A 21,651-nucleotide genomic window follows, 5' to 3' on the forward strand; every position below is an offset into this window, starting at 1 on the left:
ATTACTTACTCAGTGCCATCAATGAAACTACCAAATAATTATTTTGACAAGCTAGAAAAAAGTATTAACAAAGTTCAACTGTAGCAACGAAAAGTCAAGAATAGTAAAGGAACTGATAAAAATATGTAAAGAAGGTGGCCTAGCTCTCTCAGATCTGAAACTATACTATAAAGCTTCAATCATCAACACTTCCTTGTACTCTTTAAGAAATAGAATAGAGGATCAATGTACTGGGATAGGTACATAAGAAACAGTAATAATTGACTACAGTAATCTGTTTGACAAACTCAAAGATAACAGCTTCTGGGATAATAGCTTACTATTTGATAAAACTGTTAGGAAACCTGGAAAACAATATGGCAAAAAAGAGGCATAGACCCACAACTCACACCCTATGCAAAAAAAAAAAAAAAGGTAAAAATGAGTACAAGATTTAGGCATAAAATGGTACACCATAGATAAATTAATAGACTATACTATACTATACTATATTATACTCTATAAGATGTATGGAAAGGGGAGAAATTTGTGACCAAACAAGAAATAGAGTACATTCTAAATTGCAAAAAGAATGAATTTGAGTATATTAAATTTAAAAAGTTACATATATATATATATATATATATATATATATATATATATATATATATATACTCAATGTTGCCAAAAGGTGGGTAATAATGTTCACAACTAGGACTTCTGATAAAGTTCTCATTTCTAAAATATAGAGAAAATTGCATCAAATTTATAATTATTCATTTAAGAAATGCAAATTAAAACACCTGTGAGGTGTCACCTCACACCTATCAGATCGACTAAGATGACAAGAAGGGAAAATGATCAATTTTGGGGGAGGTTGTGGGATAATTGAGACATTAATTCATTGCTGGTGGAGTTATGAACTGATCCAAGCATTTTGGAGAGCAAAGATCCATAAAATTGACAATAACCTTTGATCCAGAAATTCCAATATCCAGAAGAAATCATGAAAATGGGGAAAATCCCACATGTTCTAAAATATTCATAACTGCTCTTTTTGTAGTGGCAAAGAATTGGGAATTGAGGTGATGCCCTTCGATTAGGGGAAAGGTTGAACAAGTTAGACTATATGAATTTTTTGGAATAGTATTGTTCTATTTAACAATTCATAAATGTTTGGACCCTAGAGAATAATGGAATGAATTACAGAATCTGATGCTGACCAGAGCAGAATTAAGAGAACAATGTACACATTAACAACAATGTAGTATGATCACCCTTGATAGGAGCAGCTACTCTCAGCAGTTCAAAGAGCAAAGAAACCCTACTAGATCTACTATGAACAATGTTATTCCCATCCTGATGAAGGAAAACAAAATAAAATTAAAAAAAAACAAAACAAAGCCAAAAACCCTTCAGAAGCTGATGGACACTACATTTACTTTAAATTCATGTACTTATTTTCCTTAATCTTAATTCCTCTTACCAAAAATGACTAATCTATAAACATGTTTAATTCAAATATATAGATATAGATATAGATATAGATATAGATATAGATGATATAGATATAGATATAGGTATAGATATAGATATAGATGTAGATGTAGATATAGATATAGATGTAAAGATAGAGGTAGATGTAAATGAGAGAGAGAGAGAGATACACACACACATACACACACACACACACACACACACACACACACACACACACACACACAGACATACAAACACAAAATGATGTTAACCTAACTGCTGTTGAGGGGAGGAGGGTGGGAATGAAGGGTGGGAAGGAAGGGAATTTTGTAACTCAAAAATATAAATATGCATATGAATATATGTTGAAAAAGTTTTGGAAAAATAAAATCTCAATTAAAAAATAAAGTATGTGAGATGAATTTGAACATAAAAAAAGAATATAACTGTAAGTGAAGTTCAGAGATGGAGAAAACATTTGATTGATATATATATATGTGTATGTGTATATATATATATATATATATATATATATATATATATATATATTTGTCTACCTGCTTACCTTTCTTCACACCCTTTTTCCTGTATCTGAAATGAAGTCTCTCTCCTCCCTCTCCTCCCCTACTGCTTCTTCACATCTCTATTTTGCTTCAAGGCTCAGAATAAACAATGCCTCCTAGAAAAGCCTTAACTGAAAGCTTATGCTGTTAGCTTTGCCCCTAAATTATTTTGCATATATTTTAACATACATGTTGTCTTTACCAGAAGGAAAGAGCAGAAACTCTCATTTTTGTGTTTATTTCCTCCATAACTAGAAGAGAGAGAGATGACATAATAAGAATCCTATTAATAAAAATTTTTAATTTATTGATTGATCGATATTTACATATATTTGAAGAATAAAGAACAAATATTTATCATTTCCTTTATGCTAGAATTAGGTCTAACATATATATATATGTATATATATATATATATATATAATTGATGCATATAAAACGCATCCTCAAAGAGAATTTCTTTATTTTGTTAAGATAAATTATACATCATTATCTAGTTGTTAGGCTTTTTATTTGTGACATTTATTTTTTTTAAATTAATTAATTTATTTATTTATTTTTTTCATCTATATGTACATGTATATTATTAAGTTACAAAATTTCCTTCTAACCTCCCTTCTCACTCCACTCCCCACAGAACTGAACAATCAGATTAGCTTTGTATGTACATATTTTGATAAACATGTTTACAAGTTAGTAATAGTTATTTTACAGTATCAGGAATTAGCATTAAGGAAAAGAGAGAATTTTTATAGTGTTCATCAGATTATGAAGGGTTGTTTTTCTTTTGCTTTGTTTTTTTTTTTTTTTTTTTTTTTTGCTTCCTCTGGATGGGGTTAATATTGCCCATAGCAGACCTAACTGGGCTGTCCTAGCTCTCTAAACTGCTGAGAGAAGCTACTTCCATCAATAGATGACTGCTGCTTTATAGTATAGTTTTAGATCTGGAAGAGCTAGGCCCCCCTTTACATTTTTTTTCATCAGTTCCCTTGCTATTCTTGACATTTTGTTGTTCCAGATGAATTTTGTTACTATTTTTTTTAACTCAGTAAAGTAGATATTGGGTAGTTTGAGTAGTATGGCACAGAATAAGTAATTTAATTTGGGTACAATTGTAATTTTTATTATATTAGTTTGATCCAATCAGGAATTATTGAGATTTTTCCAATTATCTGACTTTATTTGGGTGAAAACTGCTTTATAATATTGTTCATACAGTTTCTGAGTTTGTTTTCGGAGGCAGTTCCCAAGTATTTATTATGTATAGTTACTTTAAATGAAATTTCTCTATCTCTTGCTCTTGAGCTTTGTTGTTCATATATAGAAATGCTGATCATTTGTGTGGGTTTATTTCATATCCTGCTACTTTGCTCAATTTGATAATTGTTTCAAGGGGTTTTTTAGATGATTTTCTTGGGTTCTCTAAGTAATTATGATTCCTTTCATTCCTTTTTTCTTCTCTTATTGCTATAGCTAGCATTTCTAAATACTATATTGAATATTAATGTTGATAATGGGAATCCTTTCACCCCTCATTTTATTGGAAATGCTCTGAATTTATTCTAATTACATATAATATTTATTGATGGGTTTAGGTAAGTACTATTTATTATTTTAAGGAAAAGTCTATTCTTAAACTTTCTATTACTTTTAATAGGAATGGATGTTGTATTTTATCAAAGACTTTTTCAGCATCTATTGAGATAATATAAGATTTCTGTTGGTTTTGCTAATGATTTTTTTCAATTTTGTTCAGGGTTTCATTAATTTTGAACCATCTTTTCCTACCTGGTATAAATCCTACCTGATCATGGTATATTATCCTAGTAATAACTTGCTGTAGTCTCATTCATAAAATTTTATTTTAGATTTTTTGCATCAATATTTGTTAAGAATTTTGGTCTACAATTTTCTTCGTGTGTTTTTGTTTCTACCTGATTTAGGTATCAGCACCATGTTGGTGTCATATAAAGAAAATAGCAGAGCTCTTTCTTCTCCTATTTTTTTAAAATGATTGTGAAGAATAGGAATTAATTCTTCTTTAAATGTTTGTAGAATTTACTTGTATATTCACCTGGATCTGGAGACTTTTTTCTTAGGAACTTTATTGATGGTTTCTTCAATTTCTTTTTCTGAAATGCGGTTATTTAAATATGTTATTTCCTCTTCTGTTAATCTGGGCAGTTGGTATTTTTGTAAATATTCATCTATTTCATTCAAGTTATCCAATTTATTTGCATACAGTTTGGCAAAGTAGACCCAAATTATCTCTTTTATTTCTTCCTCATTGGTGGTTAGCTCACCCTTTTCATTTTTGTTACTATAATTTGGTTTTTTTTTAAATTAGATTAACCAAAGGTTTGTCTATTTTATGGGCTTTTTCATATAACCAACTCTTAGTTTTATTTACGAGATCAATGGTGTTCTTGCTTTCAATTGCATTAATCTCTCTCTCTCTCTCTCTCTCTCTCTCTCTCTTGATTTTCGGAATTTCTAAAATTGTATTTAGTTGACAATATTTAATTTTTTCTTTTTTCTAGCTTTTTAGTTTCATACCTAATTCATTGATCTCCTCTTTCTCTATTTTAATCATATAGACATTTAAAGATACTTTCCCCGTCAAAACTGCCTTGGCTGAATCTCATAAATTTTGGTATGATGTCTCATTAATATCATTTTCTTAGACATAATTATTATTTCTATTATTTGCTGTTTGATCCATCCATTATTTAAGATAACGTTGTTGTTTAATTTCCAATTAGTTTTGGGTTTATCTTTCCATGACCCTTTATTACATCATTTTTAGTGCAACATGTTCTGAGAAGCATGCATTTAATATTGCTGACTTTCTGCTTTTAATTATAAGGTTTTTGTGATCTAGTACATGGTCAGTTTAGGTACAGTGCCATGTATTGGTAAGATCTATGCAGGCCCTGCAGTCCTTTCCACTTTATATACAAATGACATGAGATATTGGAAGAATCTTCTTTATTTTGCCTGTCCCCATTGGGCATTATTGAAGTCACCTGTTCTGTCTTAACTCAAAGAGAACAGTTTCATTCTTTTAGATTCTGAACAGGTTCATCCCATATGCTAATGCTGGCTATTATTATCTAACTCGTCTGTTTTTTAATGATTACCATCCCCCCCACTTTAGCTTTAAGTATACCACCTATTGGGAGACATTTCTGTCATTAATTCTTCATATACCCTTCTCAATGGAATTGTATCTGATGGGCATCACTTCAGTGATGGGAGACTGCCTGATGCCCAAACTTCATAATTAGTGATCTTATTCTACCATTTCTGTCAATTAGGACTCATAAGTGGCATTCATGAAATGGTTCAAGAAGCCACATATGATATCTGAACTTGTTCATGTATCATAGTTATAAGCTAGTTTTGAGCAGACATGACAAATTAAAATAGAAACAAAGACCACTAATCTATATATTGGCTTAGTTTTAAAGTGCAACATTATCTGTATTGTATTTTCACTTATTTTCTTAAATATTTCCCAATTATATTTTAATCTCATTCAAATTGCTCTGAGGATTTGACTACATTTTTGACCTTCTCTGGTTTAGAGACTTAACTGTACTTAACAGTTTCATTTTACTGTAAAGTGGGGATCCTTAAGTCTGTGTGTGTGTGTGTGTGTGTGTGTGTGTGTGTGTGTGTGTGTGTGTGAGAGAGAGACAGAGAGACAGAGAGACAGAGAGACAGAGAGACAGAGAGACAGAGAGACAGAGACAGACATTGGAAGTCTCCTGAAGGAGTGGCTAGGTGGCACAATGGATAGAGCACCAGCCCAGGAGTTAGGAGTACCTGAGTTCAAATCTGGCCTCAGACACTGAATAATTACTGAGCTGTGTGACCTTGGGCAAGCCACTTAACCCCATTGCCTTGCAAAAAAAAATTAGCACTGGAAGTCTCCCGAAAACTAATGCTGCTACAACTGGTTGAAAAAGTTCATAATTGAAGCAAAGCTAAACTTAGGTTCAAGATAAGTGAAAATAAAGGTGATTTTTTTTCTTTATTGATATTCACAAATATCTTGAAATGCATCCTTTAGGGGAGGGGTCTGTGGACCCCTGATTAAAAAGCGCTGGTCTAGAGTTCAATAATAAATTATTCTATAAGTTGTTTTGGTGTTTTAGAATAACTTACATTAGTGTAAACCTAGGTATTTATTATCATAAAGGAGATACTAGAAGAATTGAGATCCATATACCTGGCCAAACAACTTTGAAGATTTCTTTTCATATCAAGTTTATCTGGTTCTTAAATGGAATTTAATATTGCCAAATAAGATAAAAGTAAAATAGTATGAGACAACATGATCTTTTAATTTCTAACTTTAAATTGTGTAAGTCTGTATTTCTTTCAATTTTGGTCTTTCCATAATATCATTATACATATATATCTATATATATATATAGATATATATATAGATATATATAAAATATCATTATATACCACATCTTAAGATTTCATTTAAATATTTATTCATTTTTTTACCATGAAGGCTTACTTTCTCATGCTTACACTATATGTATCTCATATTTGTCTTTGGAGTAGGAAACAGAATTCTTGCCCTTTTTTTCCCTATTAGCAGAATCAAGCAAAAATACAATATAGCATCAATAACATTGTATGTATCCTTATTTTCTTACCTACAGAAATTTACTTACAGAACACTTAAATCTGAATGAAAGTTAACCCAATAGGACTGTGATAAGGTATATGAAATACAAATGATCAAAGTTGAAGAGTGAATGACAGCCTATTTGCTGTTGATTTGCTCTAGTTTTGGGTGAAGAATAAGAAAATGGTGGTATCAGATGCTTATTTCTCCTTTCTTCTCCAAGTGACATTTACTTTGGAGGTGCCTGCAATTTGGATGGGGAATGGAGGCATTAATAAGTCAAAGACTGTCACTTTCATCAGTCACACCTGGTCCCTTTCAGTCTTATTCCTGAGGTGATTTGCAAGATAATAAGAGACATGATGCAGTTGTAAGATTTGGATTAAAGTTTGGTGAAAATATCAACCTTCGAATCTCTGCCATTTCATGAACAATGTAGTGGGAGAAGAGTAAATTGTAAAACTCTGTGAACAACATATGGCCTGATACAATTGATAACGCAAAAGTGATTTTATATCTATGTCTATCTATATCTATTTATATTATATATATATACATATATATATGTGTATATATATATATATATATATATATATATATATATATAAACACACCCACACTCATGCACATCTCAACTCTATAAATCTAGGTTTCGATAAATTCACCTCTCTCTGAACATGCTTAAATTGAACTAACGTATCTTTTCTGTGGTTGCATGGCACCATAACTCAATGACTTTACACACACCTTCTCCTATGACAATAAAGCACTGCCCTTGGGGAAGCTAGGTGGCACAGTGGAGAGAGCACCAGTCCTGGAGTCAGGAGGACTTCAGTTTAAATCTGGCCTCAGACACTTAATAATTGCCTAGCTGTGTGACTTGGGGCAAATCACTTAATGCATTGCCTTAAATAAATAAAAAAAATTTAAAAAGCACTGCCCTGCAATCTACACTGGAAAAAAAGAACAATCTCTGCCTCCACATTATTAATTGTCAGTCAGAATGATTTTTGACAGATAGGCATATAAGTTCATGAACAAAAAAAAAAGTGGAGGGAATATGTAAAAAATAATCATAGCTATTGAAACTTGTGGGATTTTATATATATATATATATATATATATATATATATATATATATATATGAAAAAATGTATGGAATGACCCCCAGGTTTATTTTATGACACAACCTTTACCATCATTACTATTTGCTAAGCAACAGTGGCAAAAACAAGTGCAAGAATTAGATTCAGAAAAAACTTGATACAGGTCAATCATAGCTTCCCCATTTCCTTTCTAAGCCTTATCTACCTTTATCTTCATTATTAATAACATCTGTACTGTTTCATTTGTATTAAAATTCTTTGTACCTATCAAGTCATCATCAGAATTATTATCTCAGAGCTAGACTGATAAATTCCTTATATCTATTGACATCCCTAGTTAAAAACCTTCTTATTTATTACTTGAGCTACTAATGACCTCATTAGTCAGTTTGTCTACTGTCAATGTTTTCTCTCTGAAATATATCCTCCACACGACCATGCAAATAATGCAAATAATGGGTCTACTCATCAGGATCAAATCCTTGCTCAAAATCCTTGATGGCTTCTTCTTTGCTTACATGGTTAAGTAGAAGACACTGGGCTTATCATTCAGAGGCTTTTTTAAATCTGAATCCAACTTATCTTTCCACACAAATTTTCATTCAGATCCTGAGTGAAATCCATGATCTTGTCCTGCCTTGTCTTATATTTCTTCCTTATTCACAACTTCGCCCATGACTAAAATGTACTGCCCTGCAATCTACATCTATTAACAACCTTCTCAGGTTCATAAGATTTGAATGTATTTGATTTCCCATTCGAAGAATTTAGTGTGGACCAGAATGTCCACTTACCACAGAAAGTCTACTACTATCTAACAGACAGCTAGATGCTGCAGTGGATAGAGCATTAGACCTAGAGTCAGGAAGACTCACCTTCCTGAATTCAAATCTGGCCTCAGATACTTACGAGTCGTGTGATCTTGAACAAGTCACTTAACCCTGGTTTGTCTTAATTTCCTCATCTTTACAATAAGCTAAAGAAGAATATAGAAAACTAGTCTATTATCTTTGCCAAGAAAACCCCAAAAGGGAGTCACAAAGAGTGAGACAACTGGAAAAAGCCTGAAAAACATTACTAATTAAACAGCCAGGAATCCTATCATTTAAGATTCATTCCTTTGAGTTGTGAATTCTATCTTGATCTGCCACAAAGAAATAAATAATCCCCAATAGTTAACAATTTTATCTTTTAATCAACTAACACCATACTAGGGGAAGTTGGAAAATCAGATTGAAATAAGAAAACATACCAAACATATCATTGGTGACTTTGACCTATTAATGTGGTTAAGCTTACTTTCTGTGATTAGTACCAAGGTGAAAGCTTCAGAAATTAGAATATCTCCAAGACACTCATAAGAGCAAAAGAAAATATAAATAATATAGTATAGAGAGCCATGACTATTTAGAGGGTTTTTCTATAAATGAACATTTATTTAGTAACTACTATTTATTTTCAAGGCAATGTGATTAATGGTGTAAAATGGAATACAAGTAGGAAGGAAGTGAAATATATGATTAAAATTCATAAAACCAAGAGTATTTAGGAGAAAAATCTAAAGAAAATAGGATTTCTGGCTATTCATCAGTAATTCATGAGTTTCTTAGATGATTGTTCAGTTAACCTGCTACTTTCTAAAGTAGGTGAATAGATGAAGAGGGGGGAAAGTGTATCATATTCCAGCATTGGTACATAGAACAGGAGGGATGGATAGGCATTTCATTATGGTTCATTTCATCATTTTGAAACAATTATACAAACAAATGACTTTAATGTTCATTCACATAAAACAGAAATGAAGGTACATCCCACTAATCATTCCAAAATCTATCAATCTATCTCTTAGTGTATTTAACTACTTGAGAAGGATATAACCTTACAGGCACTTGTGATAAGCTATATATGCATTATTAATGAAGTCCTATGACAGGAGACTTCCTTCCTGATAAAGTCTCTTGAAAGAAATAGGTTCATTCAAACTAATAATGCATAAGAGTCTGCCATGTATTTAATATTTGCATTTTTCTTGCAGATGGTTGAAAAGGAAGGATATCTCCAAAAAGCTAAAATTGCAGATGGAGGGAAGAAACTAAGGTATTTAAAGAAGCTTTTAATTTGGTGTGTCATGAAATTGATGTAGTCTCTTAATTCACATGATTAAACTTGTGTATGACTGCTATTGTTTGGGTATTGTAAGGTATTGAATGATTACTGTCATTTTCTACTCACCTATCACCATTATCATCATCATTTTTTATTATATTTTGTTCTGCTGCAGGAAACATATAAATGAGTGCTTCATGACTGCTGGGAACTTGCAGTCTAAATAGATGAGGACCTTTCTCCATTTGTTTGTAAAATTGATGGTTTGGGGATTAATACTTGCATTTAGTGATAATGTCATGCTTTAAAAGGTGGCAGAATCATCAAAGGGGTCCTGCTATTTTGGATCTGATTAGCAGAAATATAAAGATTCTGGTTGCTGGGGTGGATATAATGATAATTTTGGTAAAAATAAATACTTTATTTTATAAATTATGAAGAGTAATTTCAAAAGTTTCAGAGGAAAGATAGGTAAGACCTCATGGACTAAAAATTCTAGACATTAGGCAACCCAGACAGAATGGGAAAGTCTCAAGAATAAAATTATGAAAGCAAGAAGAAAAAGGAATAGAATTAAAAGGAAAAATGGGAGATCTAGGAAGAGATATGTGGATGCAGAGGGGAATAATTAAGCAATTTTGATTTAAAAACATGTAGATGGAGCAGCTAGGTGGCACAGTGGATAGAGCACCAGCCCTGGAGTTAGGAGTACCTGAGTTCGAATCCAGCCTCAGACACTTAATAATTACCTAGCTATGTGGCCTTGAGCAAGCCACTTAACCCCATTGCCTTGTAAAAACTAAAAAAATAATAATAATAAAAAATAAAAACATGTAGAGAAGAAGGAAGTAAGAGTCGAAAGTAGATTAAAAATTATAAAAGTATTGTATAGCTCTGACAGAATAGTGTGAGGGTTGGTAAATTTCTAAATTTCTAAATTGAAATGCAATTTATTCCCTACAATATTGATATAAAGAAGCATCTTTATTTCCTCTGAATCAGGAGGAGCAGGATTCAAGTCAAATTAGCTCTCTGACCCTGAGCAAATCATTTAATATTTCCAACAATCTAAAATTCTAAATTGCAGTGAAGTTAGGAGGCCACTAGGTGGTCCAGTGGATAAAGCACTGACCCTGGGTCACTTTCAGAAAAGCTGCCAAACTGCCTTTGTATAGGAAGCTTTTGCACAGATAAAAATCATGGAACCAGAAAAAAAATTCATGCAAATAATCTTTATCTGGATTTTTTTGCTTCCTTTCCTCTACTCTCTTCTCCTTTTTTCTCCATTCCATATTTCTTTAAAAAAAAAAGGTTACTGTCCAAGCTGCATGTTTGTGTTCTTATTTTCAATTCAAATTTGTTAGTATCATATGATCCAACATTGTGTTATTTGTGTTATCAGATCCTTCCCTTCTGCCTACAAGCATGCTCAAGTCTTGCCCATCCTTAAATTCTTGACTAGATGCTACCATACCACTACTATAATCTAGCTCTCCTTCCTTTTTAGCCCATGTTCACTAAAAAGTCCCAATACCAGTATTACCTTAACCCCCAACCAATATGGCTTCCATCCATATTACTCAACTGATATAGTGACTATTAAAAGTCAACAACATCAAAAAAATCACCAACAATCACCTAAATACCAAATCAAAGAGTGCCTTTTTAATCCTCATATCCCTTGATACAGTGTTTGATATTGTTGGATAGCATATTCTCCTGGATATTGTCTCTTTCCAAGTTTTTATGACATGCATCACTTCTGATTTTCCTATTTATCTAACCCCTCCTGTCCCCTAACTGTAAGGAAATAGTTTCATAGCTCTGTTCTTGGCCTTCTTATCTTTTCTTTCTAATCTTTCTCAATGATTTCATCACCTCCTGAGGTCAATTACCATCACTTTGCAGATAATTTTTGGATCTATAAATCCAATGCTTGTCTCTTTTCTGAAATATTTCAAATTATATACCACCTGTATTTTGGAGACATATAACACTTAATACATCTAAAACAGATCCCATTATCTCCAGCCACCCCACTGCTTTTCCCAACAGCCATATTCTTGTTGAGAGCATCATCATTCTTTCACCATCCTTACTCACAACCTCAGTGGCATCTTCAATTCCAAACTCTCAGAATTCCCCATGAATACAATCAGTTTGCTGAGTTATCATTTCTGTCTCCACAATACGTCTTATATATGTCCACTCTTCTCTATTGAAAAAATCACCACCATAGTTTAGAAGTATATCACCTCCTATCTAGACAATTAACTATCCTATATGTTCAGCTTGTTTCAAGTCTATCTTCTTTCCTATCCATCCTTTTTTTAATCTGGCAATTTGATAAAACAAAAGCAATTTCTAATCTAAGCCTCTGACCTCTCAGAATATAAACTCATTTTTATATATAAATATCTATACAATCTGCCTCCTTTCTACCCTTCCAGGCTTTTACAACTCAATGTTCTACAGATACAAAACTCCATTTCCCAAGTTTTTACATTGACTGTCCCCCATCTTTTCTTGGAATGTATGCCCTTCTCACTGCTGCTATCTGAAATCTCTCATTTTCTTCAAGAATCAGTTCAAATATAGCCTTCTTCATGAAACTGTTCCTAGTTCTCCTAAATACAATCCAACTTCTCCTAAGATTCACTTACATTCATTATTTTTAAAACAAATATAGTTCACAACTGTAGCTTTTAGATCTGTAAGATCACTACCATACAAGGAACTTATTCCATTTTGATCAAATGCTAATTGTTAGGCAATATTCTCTTACATTTCAATAAGATCTATCAAAAAATTCTACTCAGTACTCCTAGTTATGTCCCTTGAAGTTAAGCTGAATAGGCCTGTTCCTCTTCCTATGATAATATTTCTACAATGCACATATATTAACTACTTGTTTATTCCTCAGGGTTAAGTAGATTCAATATTTTATAAGAATTTACATTGTTTCTATCAATTTTTGTCTCCTAAGTTAATTTTTCCGAAATAATTATATACGTATATTTTGCACATACATGTATTGATATAAATATCTATATATGTACATAGAGATATGTGACTAGCTACTAAAGTATTAATAATTATTTATCATACACCAGGCATTTTACTAAGTATCAAAAACAATCAAATTAAACAGATTATATTTTCAAGAAATTCATATTCGATTAAAGAAAGGAAAAACAGAATGGGAAGCTAGAAAGAAGGGGTGTAGGAGGGAAGAAAAGAGGGTATATGGGAGTCAGACAAACATTGTGAAGGTGGACCAGGCTAAAGGATAAACTGTGTGGAGAGACAAAGCAGCATGGAACTTTGCTGCAGGGAGTCATCATTCACTGAGTTAGCCTCAGGATAAAGTTCTGGCAAAGGGATCTATATTCCTATTTATAGTTCAGAAAGTAGGAACTAAAGAAAGGATTGAAGGAAGATGCTTCAGAGAGTTTAGAGAAAAGATATGGTGTAAAATGATTTTACAAAGTGGTTTTCAGTATTTATATTTGCCATTCTATGTATAATCAACATTTCTACCCTCTAAGTTCTACCTGTCTCTGAGAGTTCTACTTTTTAAATACCATGAATGAAGTTATATACTGTAAAATATTTTTCCTATCAAGGTGCTTAATGATAGTGCCAAAGGAGCAAGGAGAACACTGAAGGGATAAGTTCACAGACCTATATCAGCTTATCTAGGATGTAAGAAAGAAAATATTTCCCAAATGCTTTAAAAATAAACTAGTCACAGAGTTTTCAGACAATATTGTTTCTATGCAACTGAGGGAAAATGGCAAAGATCAGAGGTAATATGTCTGAATCAAACAATTAGCAAAAGTAATATTTTAGGTTTTGTTGTGTCATTCTTCACTCAAGAGGTGTTTTGAGCACTAATATAAATACACACACACACACACAAACACACATACACATAATGAACTGATGGGCAGTGATTTTCTTGTCAAGGATTTACTTTTCTATCCACTTGCAGTTGACTGATTTTTAACTTAATGATTGTTGTATTTAAATCAAATTTGAATGAAAACTAACATTATATAGTACAGAGAAATTTTACTGTGAGTACAGGTTTATCAAATCTTCACATAGTTTACAAAGAAAAATGTAAAGAATTTACTACACAGGTAATGAATATTTTCTAAAGACCATCCTCTATCTGGTTTCCTTTAGAGAGCAAATGTGGTCAATGATGGTATTATAATGTGCTGCCATCCGGTGTTCATTTTGTAGAATGCAAAGAATTTCCATAAGGCTTTATGTAGCAAATCCATTTTGTCCCTTTAAATTTCCTTGAATCAATTTAACCCTAGCTAATTTTTCTAAGACATCTGTAGGTATTAATACAACCCCCCCCCATCACACACAATGAACTGATTGGTAATTATTTTCTTGTTAAGGATTTACTTCTCTATCCATTTGTAATTGATGATTTTATTTTATTTTTAACCTAACGATTGTTGCATTTAAATGAAATTTGAATTAAAACAAACATATCCTAGACCAGATAAGTTATCTGAAATGTGGAAAGGACATTGATCTCTTGTACTATCACCTGTTTATTTGGATATACTATGAGAAATGTCTCTTTGATCTGATTCTGAGAAGTGGTCTAACTCTTTTGAAATTATAGATTCCCTGATACAGTATGTATGAGGGTATGTTTCAGAGAAAGACTGATTACCACTCATATCTCACCTTTGCCCACTTTGAGGTATGTCCAGGAATATTCCCATCAGTATAGAATAAGTAAAATAATAACACTGCCTTCTCTCAAAGTAAAATGCTGACTCTCAATAGCCATAGATCAATGAACCTAACTGGGTTTAGAGTGAGGGTTATAGAATACTTGGACCTGGCAAAGCATGTAGCCTTTCTTTAATGAGGAAAAAGTTTCCAGTCAGTTTCTTCACAGTAGAGATCATGTTTAATACTTCTTTGAACGCCTCATTGAATTTAGCATAGTACTTAATTCAGAGTAGGCACTCTGAAAAACTTGCTAATTGATATCAAAAAGGCCAATTTATCACTGAAGGAAAATGGGAAGTATATTGTTGAGTAGGAAGACAGGAGGGTAATAGATTTGTTGAGAAGTTAAGACAAAAATTTTATCATGGGGGAGCATTGTGATTTCCAACAAAGAGAAAAAAGGATCTGTTTAAGTCAATTTTAGGCAAATCAATAGAAACATGATGTTTAGAACAAGGCACATGATGGTAATGTAGAATAGAATGCTCCAAATCTCTGATGCCAGGACCAGGGGATGATACAATATAGAGGAATTTAATTTTTAAGCTATCCGATAGTGGAGAAACATAATCAGAGCAGTCAGTGCCTTAAGAAGATCACTAGGTAGGGAAGTGAAAAAAAGATTGAAAAGAGGATAAATTGGAGGCAGGAAGCTCTACTTCGAAGGCTATTTACAGTTATGCATACAAGAGGCAGGAGAATAGGGGAGAATAGTGGATATAGGAATAAAGTGATAAGATGGAAATGATTTTGCAAAAGAGGAACAGGCAGAACTTGGCAGCTGTTTGGATGGAGAGAGCAAAGACGACTCTCATCTTTTGAGCCCGGTTTGCAGAGAGAAGAGTAGTGATGCACCTTCAACAGAAATGAAGTAGTTAAAGCTAAGTGATTTTACACTGGACATTGAGAAATCAGCTAGGCTTTGAAATGGAGATCTTTACCTTTGGAGGGTTGAAGATAAAACTAAAGTTTATAGTCATCTGAATCAACCAACAAGCCATATTAAGCACACATCATGTGCCAGACCAGGGGAAACATAGGAAGATCAAGTTGTGAAGAGATTTAAATGTCAGGAAGAGATAGAAGCCATGAGAGGGGATGATATTATTATAGCTGAGTAAATAAAAATGAATGAGAAGACAGTAAAGGATGAATCTGGGGTGGGGGAAAGAAGAATTTAAGGCATGGTTAGAAGAATACCCTTGGTCAGAGAGATAAGATATGTAGCTTAACAGTATAGTGTCAAAGTATCCAAGAGAGGAGGTATAATGAAGGGAGGTGGTCACCAAACATTATGGATAGATATTTACAAACAGTGCAGGAACTATATATATATATATATATATATATATATATATATATATATATATATATATATATATATATATATATATATAATAAAGAAAAACAAGTACCAAAATAATATTGACTTTAGAAGGAAAAAGTTCAGAAGTGACTTAGAAATGTCTTTCAGACACTTAACAATTAACTAGCTGTGTGGCCTTGGACAAGCCACTTAACCCCACTAACTTGCCAAAAAAAAACCTAAAAAATGAAAGAAATGTCTTTAAGTAGAGCAGTGAGGGAAGAAGTTAGATTATTAAGGATAGAGGAAAGAGTGCTTGGGGAATAAGGAGGAGTAAGTAGAATATTAATTCCAGCAATTTATCATTTAAGGAGTAAAAAGAAGATAATGGTATGCTTAAAGAAGTAATGGAGGAAAGGGGATTTTTTTTTAAAAATGGGAATGATCTAAGCCTATTTGTAGCACAAGGAGAAAGGGCCCAGAGAGAAGGAGAGACTGAGGCAACTCCTGTCAGTTGCTTCTCCCCTCTGATGGAGAGCTGGAGGGTGGGCAGGTAACTCCTAAAACTTCCTTGATAGAGAAGTCAAAACCTTCCTGGTAACTATTCTTCATCAGCAACTCTGTTTGGCTACCACTTCACAGAACAACATGTGTCCCTTTTCCCCACCTTTTGCTCCCCTATCTTAACCATTCTCAAATCTTTTTGACTTTCTTTTGTTTGTTGTCTTCCTCCATTAGATTGTAAACTCTTTGAGGTCAAGGATTGTTTCTTTTTCTTACTTGAATCCCCATTGGCATACAGTAGATGCTTTAACAAATATTTATTAATTTGAATTGAATGTATGAGAATGAAAGATGGAGTAAAATATAATAAAAATGAAAATTCTACTCAAATTGAATCTCTTATTCAGTGCCCTACCAATCAAGCTATCAAATAATTATTTTACTAAGCTAGAAAAAAATCGTAACAAAATTAATCTAGAGCATCAAAAGGTCAAGAATATCAAGTGAACTGATGACAAAAATGTAAAGGAAGGTAGCCTATCTTTACCACATCTAATACTATACTAAAAAGTGGCAATCATCAAAATTGCCTGGTACTGGTTAACAAATAGAGTAATGGATCAATGGATTAGGATAGGTTCAAAAGAAACAATAGTAAATGACTATAGTAATCTACTGTTTGTCAAATCCTAAAACTTTAACTTCTGAGATAAGAACTCACTATTTGACAAAAATGTTGTGAAAACTGGAAAATACTGTGGCAAAAACTAGGCATAAACGCACTTATCATACCCTATGCTAAAATAAGGGTGAAAATGAGCACAGGATGTAGACATAAAACTCGATACCACAGACCAATTAAGTGATGAAGAAATATTCTTTCGGGTCTATGGAAAGAAGAGAAATTTATGACCAAGCAAGAAATAGATTACATTATATATTGCAAAATGAATGATTTAAACTATTTTAAATTTAAAAGGTTTTTTTGCACTAATTAAACCAATGCTGCCAAAATTAGAAAGAAAATAGAAAGACGGGAAACAATTTTCATGTCTAGGAGTTCTGAAAAAGGTCTCATTTCTAAAATACATAGATAATTGCATCAGATTTATAAAACTACAAATCATTCATCAATTGATAAATAGTCAAAGGATATGAACAGATAGTTTTCAAATGAAGAAATTAGATTTATATAAAATCATATGAAAAAAACGCTCCAAATCATTACTGATTAGAGAAATGCAAATTAAAACAACTATGACATATATTATCAAACTTAACACATTGGCTAAGAGAAAAAGATGGAACAACGATCAATGTTGGACAGGTTGTGAGAGGATTGGGACATTAATGCTTTGCTGGTGGCATTATGAACTGATCCAACCATTCTGGAACTATGTACAAATGAACTATGTACAATGTGGAACTATGTACAAAAAGAAATAAAACAGTAGATACCCTTTGACCTAGCTATTCCATTTCAAGGTCTATATCCAAAAGTAATCATAAAAATGGGAAAAGTCTCAAATGTTCCAAAATATTCATAGCAGTGCTTTTTGTAGCAGCAAAAAAACTTGGAAATTGAGGAGATGCCCATCAATTGGGGATTGACTGAACAAGTAATGGTACATGAATACTATGGAATATTGTGATTCTATAAGAAACCATAAATGGTCAAACTCAAGAGAAGCATGGAATGAGTTACAGCATCTAATGCTGAACAAAGAGAACATTCTACACATTACTAACAACATCATGGATTGATCAACCTTGATAGATGAAGCTCCACTCAGCACTTCAAAGAACTAGGAAAATCCTAGGAAACAAGCTATGGCCAATGCTATCCTTATCCAGAGGAAGAAAAACAAAACCAAAAACCCTACAGAATCTGAATGAACAGTACACGCACTTTTTAAAAATTTCTCTTAGATATTTCTTTCCTATCTCATGGACTTCTTTCTTTTGCTTTCTTTCTTTTCCCTTAATCCTCATACTGAAAATAACTAATCCGTAAACCAGTTAAACATATATATATATATATATATATATATACTATTCACCTGATTGTTCACCTCTGGGAGGTGGGGGGGTAAGAAGGGAGGGTGTAAGGAAATTATGTAATTTTAAAATGTGCATATGCATGTGGGTGAATATTGGAAAATTTTAATAACATGTAATTGGAAAAATAAAATATCAACTGAAAAAAAGATGGAGCAAGATCACTGAGGAAAGAGTTGGGAGTAAGTTCAAGGATACAGGTGGAGTGGTTAACTTTGGTAAAATTCTTAGGTGGTTAGAATAATAAGAGAGTTGGAGGAGAGAAGATGAGGGAATTTATTCTGAATATCCTAATATTCTGAGGGAAAAATACAGAAATTAGGGGCTGTGAGAAGATATAGCTTTGAAGGTATGGATGAGAATAGGTTATATGAATCACCTGGAAATATGTTGTCAGAAAAAGGGAAAGGATTGTCATGAAACAGTATAGTTCTTTCATCCTACAACTTTCCCAGATATGACAATTGTTCAGTCATTTCATTCAAGTCTGAATTTTAATGACTCCAGCAGGGATTTTCTTGGAAAAGATATTGGAGTGGTTTGCATTTTCTTCCCCAAATATGAGTGTGTGTATGTATACACACATATAAATACAAAAGTTATACTATGTAATTTATTGTTCCCCAACACAATTCCCTGTTTCTTATTCATTCCTGCTCCTTAGAATGCTTTCATCTCTAACTGTTGAAATCCTATTCATCCTTTAAAATTTGTCTCAAATGTCACTTCATCCCTGAAGCTGTTCTTGATACTCCCCAAAGAATATGGTCTTTTCCTTCCCTAGATTTCCAAAGCATTTTTTTTATATTTCTTTTAAGGCACTTATGATATTTTTTCCCAAATATGATAGCTATTTGGGTACTTGTCTTTTCTGTGCCTCCTAAATTGTAAGGTTCTTGTGGGAATGGAATTCTTGATCTTACCTTGTATCATCTAGACTTATGCAGTGTCTTACACATGAAGGTACCTTCTGAGGAAGAATATTAAAAGTAACTCTTCCTTTAAGCTTGAGAACTTGAGATAAAGAATATGTGCTAAAATCTGAAAGTATAATGCTCAGAAAGAGAGAAAACACTCATATTATTTATAATGCTTTAAAAATAAATTAAAAGTTTCATGATTAAAAAAAAGATTCTGGAGCCAAAGTTTTATTTCTAAAAATTGCCTTACAATCTTGAAATGCAGAGTCATGAAAAAAGAGGAAATTTGGAAGAATTTTTTTTCATATCTATTTGTCCATTTCTATATGTGATCTCAGAAAGCACCAAAGCCTTCCTTCCATTGGCTGTTCTTGGGTCTGTGGTATTCAGAACACTTTCTATTGACTCCCCTTAAATCAGCACAAATCATGTGACAAAAATATTAAAGAAAAGGTTTGTATAAAGCAGATAGCCAAGTATATACAAAGGAGCTGCATTAAGCAGTGAAAGGTCTCACCACCAATATCCCAAAACCATCGCATCACATCCAAAGTCATTCATAGAGTGTTGGTCTCAGATCCTGATGATCCATTCTGAATTTATTTGGCTACTCCCACAGTATAAGCAAAAGCAGTTTATCTCCATTCAATCATTATAAACTGGTCGGGGAGCATCTGCAACTACAATAACGAGGGCATTGGACTTTTCAGAATGGCATCTCATGCAAAGGACATTCAAATTAGTTTCGATGCTGGAAAAGCATAATTTCAAGTCCAGAAATCTAGACACAGGAAAAAACATAACCTTAAAGACCATTTAGTTCATGCTAATTATATGTAACAAATACCCAAGATACAGATATTTCTTTAATGTTTAACACAAATTTTCAGCAGCAAAATTCAAAAACAAATTTCTTCTTGAAAAGATTATCAGGGCAGCTAGGTGACACAGTGGATAGAGCACTGACCCTGGAGTCAGGAATACCTGAGTTCAAATTCGCCCTCAGACACTTAATAATTAGCTACCTGTGTGACCTTGGGCAAGCCACTTAATCTCATTTGCCTTGAAAACCCTAAAAAATTTATCACTATTGAACCAGGATGTCAATCAAACCAGTAAATTCAAATAAAAAGAGGAAATTGAAAGAAAAATGTTATTGTAAAACTTAATTACAAATATATTATAGGTTTTCCTGTGGGTTTCCTTAAAAATGTCCAAAGATTTCTTCATATAAATTTAACTCTTCCTTCCATTTTATGATCCTAAAATGGAAAATAAAACGATTTATCGGAAAGAACATTAGGTTAGTTACTAAATTATCTCATCTCTCATACTAATTCTGATGTGAATTGAATATTTGACCTTGGGAAGTTACATAAACTCTCTTGGCTTCAGTTTCCTCATCTTGAAAAGGAGTGGAGAGGAAAAGGAGAAAATTTTGAACTAAATAGTTGTGAAGTTCTCTTCTTTCAGGATCCACTCCACTAATAGTATCACTTAATAATTACTTAACAAATATATTACTTAAAATGTGTCCTGTTTGTATCCTGACCTATATATAGTATGAATCATGTTTATCCAATAAGTGGATTTAATTGTAGAAGTAAGGTTTCTGTCTTATTTTTCTAACTTACCATTTACTTTCTGTAAGACCTTGTTCATATTGTTTTCTTTCTCATTTACAAAAAGTAATATTTCTAGTATCAAGTCAAGATTTTAGGAAGATTCAAGAATTAAACTTGTTCATGACCTGTTAAATTAGAGGAACATGTCCATTGGATAAATTATGTTCATTCATTCATTAAATACCATCTGATTTGAAGGAAACTTAATATAGCCTAAGAGGAAAAGACTCTCAAACAAATAACTATAGTACAAGGAAGAACTAGATAAAATCCCAAAGAGAGATGTGCCTTAAGTGTTCTAAAAAGTGTAAAGTGCTTTTGAAGACTGAGGAGGTAAAAGTCCCTTTCATCTTGAAGGGAAGGGAAAGTTTCAGAGAGGAGGCAGCATCCAAGTTTTCATTATTATAAAATATTTTTCTTATTGCCAGTGTTGTCCTTGAATATGGTCTGATCAGCACTTAATAGACAACATCTTGAAGAACCAGTTAAAATTTTCTTCAAAGATTTATACCCAATACCTAAAATATATAGTGGCACAATTATGATATGACTTTTTCAATTCATAATCTTATTTTGCTTTTATTTTTTTA

General features: G+C 32.5%; 1 protein-coding gene across 1 annotated transcript in view; it reads left to right on the forward strand.

Moving 5' to 3' along the window:
* Positions 1-21,651, forward strand: part of ARHGAP15 (Rho GTPase activating protein 15) — an 871,958-nt gene that overhangs the window by 124,837 nt on the left and 725,470 nt on the right. The window contains exon 4 of the mRNA XM_074215108.1: positions 9,811-9,872. Coding sequence (XP_074071209.1) covers positions 9,811-9,872 — 62 coding nt within the window. The remainder of the gene's footprint in view (positions 1-9,810; positions 9,873-21,651) is intronic.

The sequence above is a fragment of the Macrotis lagotis genome, chromosome 1 (assembly GCF_037893015.1).
Source record: "Macrotis lagotis isolate mMagLag1 chromosome 1, bilby.v1.9.chrom.fasta, whole genome shotgun sequence".
NCBI lineage: Eukaryota > Metazoa > Chordata > Mammalia > Peramelemorphia > Peramelidae > Macrotis > Macrotis lagotis.